The sequence below is a fragment of the Aedes albopictus genome, chromosome 3, assembly GCF_035046485.1.
Source record: "Aedes albopictus strain Foshan chromosome 3, AalbF5, whole genome shotgun sequence".
Lineage (NCBI taxonomy): Eukaryota > Metazoa > Arthropoda > Insecta > Diptera > Culicidae > Aedes > Aedes albopictus.
Window position 1 is genome coordinate 172,739,620 of NC_085138.1, and position 12,384 is coordinate 172,752,003.

Sequence of the window (12,384 nt, forward strand, 5' to 3'; positions counted from 1 at the left end):
CGGACGCATCAATCGCGTAAAACAGAACTGAGTGTAACCTTTTGTCCTGATGTAGATTTGGTAAAATATTATACATATTGATTTATTTTAGGCCGAAGTAGATATGTAAAATCAAATATCCCCAACAAAAGTTCGACGAAGTAAAAACATCGGTATTCTAATTGAAGCGTCGCCGACACAGGCAATTCTTATGCGTCGGCGAACCCCAAATTAGAATGCCGACGCCGAAGTTTTGACTTCCGAAGTTCCAACTTTCTCACGTATTATCAATATGCTAGAAGCAAACTGTATTAGGGAGATTATTTTTTTGTTCTATTTTAGAATAGTTTTTCATGGGGTAGGATAGGGTAGCGAGCCACTTGGGCAGTGGCCGGTATTTTGGGCCCTTTCCGCTATAACTAAGTCAGTTACAACCAATTGACTTGAAATTTTGTACACGGCTAGATACTAGGGTAAATTGGTGTAATTTGGCCACCTCTAACAAAAGTCGAATTAAAATGCAGAAAACAACGTTGAATCTCTCGCACAACGCATATAGATGATTCTGATTATACTACACTACTTGCATTGAAATATCATAGTGCAATCGTATTAATATGCCAGAAACATATTTTTGAAAAAAAAATGTTTTTTTTTGCGTCGATTTTGAACCGTCGGGGTAGTATGAGCACCATATTTTCAATGAAGAATTTATATTGCCTAACGCAATACAAACTTAATTTGCTTCGGTTGATATTAAATCATATAATATCAACAAGAAGTACCGTAATCCGGGGTCAAATTGATCACTTTAAAACAACTTTTGCGGATAACATGAGTGACAATTCAAATATTGTCAAAAGAATTTCTGTTAAATCAGTACCCAGTGGATGAAACTATGAAACCATGTGACAGGATTTTGTTCAACAAGTTTAAACTTTTAGTTAAATAAATTCAAAAATCAAAAAATTGAGGGTGCCACTTTGGGGCGAAATTGATCAGTATATAATTAAGCAGGGTGCCTGTACCAATTATGGCACTACCTAAGGAAAACTATTTGTACAAAAATAACGAGAAGACCACCGAATGTCAACAATATGTTGAAAGATAGCTTAGTTTCCATACTTTACAGGAAAAATATAGAAACGGAGCCAAAACTTTTTTTAGGACTTATTGTAGTGTGTGCCAATGATAGGAACCCTGTACCAGTTATGGCTACATTTTTTAACTTCGGTTCCTTTTCGCACTATTTGCATGCATTCCTTATGGGATTAGCCATAACTGGTACACTATGGCAATATTAGGTGCAAGGAAGCCGAAATTTTAAGGAAAATGATTTATTTCTACCATAATTTGAGCAAAATGTGGAGTTTAAATGAGGGCAACCATCTTTTGTGAACGTCATCTGTTGATCACAATTTTGTTGTTGTTGATTTACTCCGTTAAAGGGTAAAAATCAACTATGGCGAATAATTGGTACTATAGCCATAATTGGTACACTTACCCTATCGGTTAAAAAGATAAAAATCCTTATCCACTTAAATTTGCTCTTCTAAACCCGAATAACGCGTCAAAACTCTTACAACTAGTGAATTTGACACCTAAAATGCAAAATTAAATTTTGAAATTTCACCCTTAACGCCTAAAGGTAGGCAATTTCCTTTGAATTAAGTGTTTTATGTTACAATAAATGTCTTTTTCGTCAAAAAAAGAACTTTTTTTTACCTTATTCAAATTCAGAATAGCTTCCTAACTTTCCAACCAAGGCTCCACAAAAATGTTATAACAAAAAATGTACGGGAAGTCCTTGTGGCAATCGATTGTTTAGAAGCAATAATTTCAGCTCAGTGAGAAATATTGCAAATTCCTAAAAAAATAAGGCAAAACTAACTTTTTTCTAAACAAATAAAAGTCTAAACTCATCTCTGGACATCTATGAACTAGATGAGGTAAGAAGTTTGAGGTCATTGCGACGCTTAGAAGTTCCTGGTATGCATTTACAATGTAGTACCCAATTGATCAATTTTACCCCGCTGATCAATTTGACCCCGGTTTACGGTATATGGAAAACAAACTAATTGGAAAGTCATCTAAGGTATTTAAACAAGAGAAGTCTTATGTGGTGTTTTTGTTCAGCCCTCGTTGGGGTAATTTGGCCAACAATTTAAAATTTTATTTTTTTTAATTGACTATGGGAATAATTTACTTCGTTCTAATGTTTCAATCGCTCCAGTATCAGATCAGTATTAGAGCTGTAAGGTAAATTTGCAAAAAAAAAAATACTAGATTTTAGGTGATTTCCCCCTATAACGCTTCTCACCGCATTCCAAAAATTGTGTTCAAAATTGGGTGAGCTATAAGCAGAAAAGTGCCCAAAATAGAAGCCCTGCCGAGATGATTCCACTCCCCTGCATGATTTTCAAATTTATTATTTTTTTTTTTATATTTCTCACAAAATGTTTCAGTTTCTTCTAAGAATTTCGTTAGCGTAGTTTAATTCAGTATGTTTTAAAAATAATCGCTTGCTGATGTGTTATCAAACAAAATAGTTGAAAAATGATCAACTACGCCCCGATTTACGGTATTCGGAATTCTAACGAGAACAAGAGAACAAATTGATATGACGACTTTTTAACGATTTAGAAATTCCAACGAGAATGTTCTAATCATCTCTCGGTGCAACTGAAGGTGTAGAGACAGAATATCATAATGAACTTTAATCACGTGGCGTTCACTGCTGGTTATCACTACAAAGTACACACACTCGGTGAAGAATGAGTTATTACTTTTTGTCTAACTGCAACCATATAGTGCATATATTTTCTATAACCAATTCCTTAGGCGTTCTTCAATCCACCAGTACTTACTTGGCTATCGTCGACAGCATGATTCAACATCTTGAACTGTCTTTCGTTATTTGTGAGCACACATGTTGCATTTGGGTCCAGCACGATGCAGGAGTTTTCCATCGCAAGCATGTTTCGAGATGAAGCAAATCAGCCCACTTGTATGCCCAGTTTTGTTTCACTTCGTACTCCACAATAGCACCCTACTCATCCACAAGCGTTCGAGCAACTGAGGCACGCACCAAACGTACGAATTATTTTTGCAGCTGGCTTTATTAGTTAATCATTTAAATTGTACTTCCAACTCTCGCGAAGTATCAATGGCGATATCAGCATACAAACGGTGAAAAAATCGTATACTCTAGTAAGGCAATCTAACTGCCAAAGTGCTCACCCGACGAAGTGACCTCGTAGAAAGCAAAAATATTCACGCGCGTGATAAAGTTACTGGCGCTTATTCTTTTCCAATGTGTACATGACAATACTTATATTTTTTGCGCGGCGGTATCATAAACTCCACTGATGGCACAGGTGAAACCGACCGGGTATTTTATAGACGCTTATTTGCGTTGCTGTAAGTACCTTTAACTTCTAGCGCTGCACGTGGCTAGGTTAAAGCTTTCATCAATCACGAATAGAGTACAGCGTTCAAATGCAACAATAGTTCACAGAGTTGAGATAACATGGTTTTCCCATTTGGGGCTCCATTGACTCAACTATCAAACAGTATTATTTTGATCAAAACTTGAAATTTGCCCTTAAGTTTGGACTTCAAACTTCGGACCATATGCAAAAACATATTTACGCTTCGTTCTATCTGTCATACTAGGTATATCTGCCTATATTCATATCTATTATAATATTAATAGCGTAAGATAACGATTGCAATGATGACAAAGCAATTTTCAGTGTCATTGCTCACTGTCGTACAAGATAGGAAGACAGAAATTCGTGAAACGCTAAAAATTTGGAACGTCATCGAAAAGATAATCAGCTATGACTTAAACCAATAACACAATGAATGATAAAGCTAAATCGTCTTTATCAGTTATGGTGTAATCGATATTAAATTGTAAATATCACAACTCAAGAATTGAACAAAACATGACTATCATAATCAAATAAAAAAAAAGTGTCTGTGAAGTTTTCAGGGTTCTTAATCATCTAATTTAATATTTGTCCCAAATTTGCATATGTGGAGCACACCGACTAAAAATGGATTTGAATTCTAAAACTCGTGTAAAAGATAATTAATGCATATAATGTCCCGGCAAATCATGGAAAAGAAATAAGATTTTTGCAGAAAATGTTCATACACGACCATGTAATATGTCTATGCAAAAAGAGAATCCTGTTAATATATTGCCCTATTTCAAATTTTAAGTGCTCACATTATTCCGCAAATGATGCAATTTGATCACAGGGTAATAATTTATTTTGAATCACTTGCCAATAGGTTCAGTATAGGGGAGACTGGGGAGACTTGATCGCTTTTTCTTAATTTACCTGAAACTTTAAGAAAAAACACAAAGCTAGATCCGACGGCTGTTCGAGCTCTAAAGAACATCAAGATTAATTTCTATTCCCGATCAGCCTAGATAGCCGGGTAGTGGCGGTAGCAGTTCCCTCAACTGGCTAAGAATATCACTACGGATTGCCTAATCCGGTGGTAAAAATCCAAGCGACCCCTAATTCATGGTGTTAAGCGTACCGTGCCTAGGAATGAATGGTTAGGGGGGTCTTATAAAAACTTAGCCGTGAACGGAGCCTGTGGAGTACCAGGGCACCCTCCACAGTATGATGCCCTTACTGTGTTAAACGGAGCAATGACGCAGTGGACCTTATTTGTCTCCGGGATAATTGGCCACTTTTCTTACGTCTCAATTCCGAGGCTTAATAAAAGTGGGTAAATGATTTTTTTTTATGACAGGAATTAAGTTCGTACAGATAAACCTTCATCACGCAAAAGGTGCTTCTGCTGTGTTGAGTCGAAGGTTTAAAAAAGAAGGACTGGAAGTGGCGCTTATTCAAGAGTCATGGTCCAAGAAACGAAAAATTCTTGGAGTTCTGACACAAAATAGTAAACTACTTTATGATGAGCAACAAGATTCACCCAGAACCGCTGTCTTAGTACGCAAAACGTTAAAATGCTATCCTATTACAGAGTTTATCAGAAAGGACATTGTTGCGATCATGGTAGAGGTACAAACCACTAGGGGTAAAACTGAGATCGCTCTGGCTTCAGCTTACTTTCCTGGTGATGTTCCTGAGGCACCTCCTCCTGAGATCGCATCATTTCAAGCATAATTTTTCAAATCGACGTATCTAACTTTTTCACTGATCTGAGTAAATTCATGGTCAATGTTGACGACCATTTCACTAAAATAGTTTTCTATAAAAATACTTTTTATAAGTTTTTTCGTGCTTAACATCACCAGGGATATAGCTCGCACTAGGTAAGAAACAAAACCTACTCATTCCATATCATTTTCACAATGAATTTTGATAAAATTGCAAGACTACAGAAAACGCTTGCAAAAGATCATTCAAATGAATTGGGAAACCTGAAGCGCAACGATGGAGCTTTTACCAAAACTCGTGAAATTTTGGATTTAATGATGGAAACCCATTTTCCAGGTTCGGTTTTAAGTGTGGATTCTAATGATACTATATCTGTGGAAGGTGAAGGATGTCCTAGTATAAACTCATCGGAGTCAACTTGTACAATAAACACCGTCTCAGATTTAGCTGATGAAATCTTCACGAAGGCCAGAGAGGAAAATGCAATTAGATCTTTCCAGCCTGTTAAATCTCCAGTAGTTGATGGAACAGTTCCAGCACTGATTCAAAATGGAGAAGCGGAGTTGGTTCCACCACTAATTGAGATGTTCAAGGCTAGTTTAAGATTGAATTACGTTCCATCAAAATGGAGACTTGTAAAAGTTATCTTTATACAAAAAAAGGGAAGCGAGACAAGACGCATCCCAAAGCATACAGGCCAATTAGTCTTTCTTCAGTTTTGTTGAAGACTATGGAAAAGGTTTTGAAGGATTTTATCAATTCATCTTACATAAAATACCATCCCCTATCTGACTTCCAGTTTGCTTATCAATCTGGTAAGTCAACGGTTACGGCACTTCATTCGCTAGTAACAAAGGTGGAAAAAACGTTTTCAGCAAAAGAAATAGCTCTATGCGCCTGTTTAGGCATAGAAGGAGTATTTGATAATGCCTCCTATTCATCTATGAAGCGTGCCATGGAGAACAAAAACTTCGACTAATGTATCATACATTGGATTTATACTGTGCTTGCAAAAAGAGAAATCAACTCTGAGCTGGGAAGTTCTTTTATGACAGTAAGGGCAACGAAAGGTTGCCCTCAAGGAGGAATCCTCTCACCACTAATGTGGTCCTTGGTTGTAGACGATTTTCTAAGAAGCTTGAAAGAAAAAGGTTTCGAAGTTGTGGGCTTTGCAGACGATATAGTCATAATAGTGAGAGGAAAGTATGACGAAACTGTTTCGGAAAGAATGCAAAGGGCTCTAAACTATACACATTCATGGTGTATTAAGGAGGGCCTTTGCATCAACCCGTCAAAAGTCGTAATTGTTCCTTTCACTAGGAGAAGGAAGATCAACCTAAAAGCTTTTCGGCTTGGAGGGATACAAATTCATCCTAGTGATCGAGTCAAATACTTAAGTTTGATACTGGATGCTAAACTGAACTGGAATGCTCAAATTGAGTCCGTGATCGGTAAGGCAACAAGCGTTCTGGTTATGTTCCAAAACTATTGGCAGGAAGTGGGGCTTGAAACCAAAAATGATAATGTGGATTTATACTGCCATAATCCGCCCAAAAGTGACGTATGCTTCGTTTGTCTGGTGGCCAAAAACAAGAGAGGCTACCACGAAATCAAAGCTTGCGAAAATTCAACGTCTTGCGTCCATTGCTGTTACAGGAGCGATGCGAATCACTCCATCAAAAGCTTTAGATGCGATTCTCAATCTGCTACCTTTGCACGAGTACGTGCAATTAGAAGTAGAAAAGGAATTGCTGAGACTTGAACGAGTTGAAAAGTTTATGCCAGGAAATCTTGTAGGTCACCTGAGCATTTCACAATACTTCCAAAATAGGCCAGTAATGAAAATGATTAAAGACTGGATGAAACCTGTGGAGAATCATGATGTTCCTTACAAGTTGCACGAAACAACTCGTGCAGATTGGGAAGTCGGAGGTCCCACTGTTCGTCAAGTGTCAATCAAATTCTATACAGATGGCTCAAAAGTTGGAATAAAAACGGGAGCAGGAATCTACGGCCCTGGAATATTGTTCGTGCAGTTGAAAATCGGAATTTTTGACACGCGAAAATCGATTTTTCTCCTAAACCGTGTGTCGGACGTACGTCGGGCACAGTGCGCTGGATAGAGGGCCAGGTCCGCTGTCCAGCGCACTACGTCCGACGTTAGGTTTCACGTATGGATTTTGAGAAAATTCGATTGTCGGGTGTGGGGAAACTTCGGGTTTCAACCGCGACGACAATACAAATTTCAGTGGCGATGGGACACTATCCTACGGTGTTTCAAGCAGAGATTCTTGCTATTTTGAAATGCGCAAATATCTGCCTTGAGAGAAAATACAGATATGCAAATATTTGTATTTTCTCAGATAGTCAAGCTGCACTAAAAGCATTGTGCGCTTACAAATGTACTTCAAAGCTTGTCTGGGAATGCATTCTTTCACTGCGCAGGCTGTGCCAAGGGAATTCAGTAAACTTAAACTGGGTTCCAGGTCACTGTGGCATTGAAGGGAATGAAATGGCACACGAGCTTGCTAAAAGTGGTTCCAATTTACAGTTTGCTGGCCCAGAACCATTCTGTGGTATATCAAACTGTACAATTAAATTGGACCTGAAACGCTGGGCTGAGCAGAGGGTGATATCCAATTGGATGGATGTCAAAAATTGCAATCAGTCAAAACGATTTATAACACCAAATGCTTATAAAACTAAAAAGCTCTTAGAGCTCAACAAGAGAGCTCTATGTACATACACTGGCCTAGTAACTGGACACTGCCCGAGCAGGTATCACTTGAAAAATATTGGCCATATTCAGAGTGATATATGTCGTTTCTGTAATACGGAACGTGAAACCTCGGAACATCTGCTTTGCAGTTGTGGTGCTTTATACACGCGCAGGCAAAGATTTCTAAATAGTGGTTGCTTGCAACCCAGTGAGATCTGGTCTGCAAAACCTGGGAAGGTCTGAGAGTTTATCAATTCCATTGCACCTGACTGGGAGACGACACGTCGTGGCAGTAGCTGATTACTTGACACATGGTAATTGCAGGGTGGCCAGTGAATTTCAGATTTTGATTTCCCGGTTTTCTCCCGGTTTTTTCCCGAAATTTTCATTTTTTTCCCGGTTTTACTTGTTTGTTTACTTGTGTTGAATAAAATAATCCCTATCGGTTCAGGAGCTGTTCCAGGATAAATTTCAGAACTAACATATGTTTGAATTTTCAATTTAACTCCTGGGTGAACTTCAAGAGATTCTTTTGGGTAAAATTCAGAAATAATCTCTTAAGAATTTTAATTCCTGATGACATTTTTTGCAATGCCAATGAAACATAGGTTTCTGTAAAAACTGTACATGTACATTTTTGCAACTGTAAAGTACTTTCACATTTCTTCTCATTTTTAGTTTGAACGTCAAAACATCATTTCCACTAGAATTGATACAGTATGCCTGATACTTGTGTTAAAACTTTGAAGATGTTTCATATCAACTTAATTTAAACAACATGTTCAGATTCAGCCATTTTTGGCACACAGGCTTCTTTGAAAAATATTTAAACTTTTGATGGAAAGCAATTATATTACAGAAATTCTTGCATGAATCGCCCAAGAAACCGTTTGTCTTCGCAGTACGCAGTTGCGAAGGAATGACAAATCAAATGGCTGTCACTGTGGAATTTTTATTCCAGGAATTGGTCTAAAACTTTCTTGAGCGATTCCTTTTGAACACGAAACTGGCCTTATTGCTGAATTCCTTTGAGCAATCGTTAATTCCTTTTAACAATTTTACATTTTTTTCAGAAAGCCTATAGGCTTTATTGTTTTGTGTTCGTCTCTCATGTTCCATATAATACCATTATTTGTTTTAGTAACACTTGCCAAAAAACTGCTTAGAATTACGGTGATTCTAGGTTTCAGTTTAGTTGTACATAACTGTTGTTAAAATTTAGCCAACGACAACGTCCTATTTGCTCCATTTAGTCTGTCGTTTATCAATTCCTTGTTGCTGTTGTTAAAATACATTTCCCACGATTTCAATTTGATGTAGACAAGTGAAAAGAAACATGTGAGTGCCCTTGTTAGTTTTTGTAGCATTATTGTATTTTGGTGACATCGATACAAGACTAATTCAGAGGAAGATTGCCCTTTATTAAAGTTTACTGAAACTCTTTACATTATTACGCAGGAATTATAAATTATTGTTTCTTCTTGATTTGCAGAAAACTAAGAATAAAAGCAGTTATAACTTTTAAAATGACTTAACAGATCGACTTCAGCAACCGATATTATGATTTTAAAATTCTCAACATCTAAATATAACGCAAGTCGTATTTTCAATAAAATATATCGAAATATTGCAACTTCTTTTAAACCAGCAACAAGCTTGGCATTACAGATTATTTTCATGGATGATAAAAAAGTGATTAATAATTAGAAATAATAGAGCAGTATGGAATTATTCCTGGAAATGCAAAATTTTCCCGGTGGTAATCTGAATTCCCGAATATTTCCCGGTTTTTTCCCGATGATTCCGAATTCCCGACTTTTTCCCGGTTCTCCCGGTTTTCCCGGTTCGCTGGCCACCCTGTAATTGGCTGGCTAGATGCGAATATCAAAACGGGACATGCCACAAAAGTTCAGCCTATTGGACGCAGGGGCTTAATTTCCCCAACAGGGGAGGAAAAAAAATCCGATTTCCGTACAAAATGGCAGGAAAACATCTATTGCAAATTAATACACAACAGAAGGCCTTTAAATTATTGTTAAAGTTTTCAAAACTATGTTTTTATGGAGGCATGTCTTATGATGTATTTTTCAAAAATGGGTGACATTTGATCATCCTTTGAGCACATGGTTTATTTAAAGGGGAAATAATTCCAGAGTCTTCCTATTCAATTTCTTTTCTAGTTTTCTTGTATTTTCGATGAATTTGGAGTGTTTGAAATTGTAAGATTTCCTTAAATTTTTAAGGATATGCCGTATTTTCAAAATGGGGAGACTTGATCCTTCTTTTCTTGGTTTGTACTAAAGTTATAATTATCTGACACATTTTATCGTTGAATAGACTAGAATTACAAGTAAATGGGGCACGTTCGGTGTAGTACTAGATTTGTAGTAATGAGCTGAATTTTTGTATGGTGAGAAGATCAATTCTCCGTTTCTGCAATGAAATGGTGCAAAAAGCGTGGGTATTATGATTCCTTGCCTAATTTGATGCTGTTTGAGCAAAACTTTGGATAACTATGTTGTTTATGTTGCAAGAAATGGAGAAAACAACAACACTGCACAATGGTCCACGAACCAGATTTATGAGGAAAGATGCATGCAGCGCCTTCAAATGATTTTTTAGACAAATATGGTCTTCTACAAAGTTGTTCCTAAAAATAAGGCCCTTTTTGCAATATACATGAAAATTAGGGTGGTCCATATTTTCAAAGAAATTGGTAATCAAACTTTTTTATTTGCAAGAATAACTGTATACATTCTTCGGGAAAGTTGTAGATCTATCAATTTTGAGCAAGTTTGTCGAAGACACTTTTTATGTAGCTTTAAAATTGACCGATCTAGAGGTATTTTTCTGAATAAGCTTAGGGTGGTTCAAGAAAAACCGGTTTTCTGGCGTTAACTTTTTCAGTTTCGATTTTTCATCAAAGTCGCCCAAGAAACACTTGTAGAGCATTTGAAGACGCGTCGTTTCGTGCGCTGAGATGATCGTTATCTCTTTTAGTTCAAATGTTATAGGCATTTTTCGTAAAAAATCATAGTTTTTTAAAAAGGTGTTAAGACTGGTTGGGGCAAACATAAAAAATATCTTTTGCGCGCATTCAAAAGAAGAAATGTTGTTATAAAACATATCAAAAAATTAGAGGGGTGTTATTTTTGTAACTCAAGTGAAAAATACTTGAAAAGTGCCGTTTTTTTCTAGAAAATCATCAATATATTTTGAACGGAATGACGTAGCAACATTTTCAGCGCACGAAAATGCGCGTTTTTTAAACCTCTAAAACTGGTTCTTAGACAACTTTGATGAGAAATTTGAAATAAAGAAGATAAAGGGTTTAAACTGTTTTGACCAAATTTGGTGCATTTTCCCATAGTTTTCATAGGGTGACGCTAGAACAAATCGTTTTAATGCTTTATCTTTTTTGTTTCAAATTTCTCGTTAAAGTCGCCAAAGAACCACTTTTAGAGCTTCCAAAAACGCGCATTTCCGTGCGCTGAAAATGTTGCTACGTCATTTCGTTCAAAAGATATTGATGATTTTCTAGAAAAAATAGGCACTTCTCAAGTATTTTTCACTTGAGTTACAAAAATAACACCCCTCTATTTTTTTGATATGTTTCATAACAACATTTCTTCTTTTGAATGCGGGCAAAAGATATTTTTTATGTTTGCCCCAACCAGTCTTAACACCTTTTTAAAAAAACTATGTTTTTTTACGAAAAATGCCTATAACTTTTGAACCAAAAGAGATAACGATCATCTCAGCGCACGAAACGACGCGTCTTCAAATGCTCTACAATTGTTTCTTGGGCGACTTTGATGAAAAATCGAAACTGAAAAAGTTAACGCCAGAAAACAGGTTTTTCTTGAACCACCCTAAGCTTATTCAGAAAAATACCTCTAGATCGGTCAATTTTAAAGCTACATAAAAAGTGTCTTCAACAAATTTGCTCAAAATTGATAGATCTACAATTTTTCCGAAGAATGTATACAGTTATTCTTGCAAATAAAAAAGTTTGGTTCCCAATTTCTTTGAAAATATGGGCCACCCTAATTTTCATGTATATTGAAAAAATGGCCTTATTTTTAGGAACAATTTTGTAGAAGACCATATTTGTCTAAAATATCATTTGAAGGCGCTGCATGCATCTTTCCTCGTAAATCTGATTCGTGGACCACTGTGCACTGTTGCCCAAAGTTTTGCTCAAACAATTTCAAATTAGGCAAGGATTATGACGCTTTTTGCACCATTTAATTGCAGAAACGGAGAATTGACCTTCTCACCATACTAAAATTCAGCTCATAACTACAAATCTAGTACTTCAGCGATCTGTCCTATAGAGGCTTCCGAATAGAATTTTATTTTTCACATGTATAATGTGTGTAATCCTCGAGGGATCAAGTCTCCCCATGTTACTGTTGTGTATACTAAGCTGAAATAATTAAAATATGTTAACAACAGCGTTATTTGGAAAAAGCAATCCGAGCAAGATTAGCAAAAGGTACATGAATGTTGTTAGTATCCAATCTACGAAGTATACCG

The 12,384-nt window shown here is 36.6% G+C and overlaps 1 protein-coding gene across 3 annotated transcripts in view; it reads right to left on the reverse strand.

Annotated features, from left to right (window-relative positions):
* Positions 1–12,384, reverse strand: part of LOC109406142 (UTP--glucose-1-phosphate uridylyltransferase) — a 36,441-nt gene that overhangs the window by 11,557 nt on the left and 12,500 nt on the right. Inside the window, exon 1 of one of the 3 annotated variants that reach the window (XM_019679200.3) lies at positions 2,847–3,206. The exons of the other annotated variants lie outside the window; for them this stretch is intronic. Coding sequence (XP_019534745.2) covers positions 2,847–2,957 — 111 coding nt within the window. The 5' untranslated portion in view covers positions 2,958–3,206. Of the gene's footprint in view, positions 1–2,846; positions 3,207–12,384 lie in introns of those variants that run through there. 3 annotated transcript variants of the gene reach the window in all.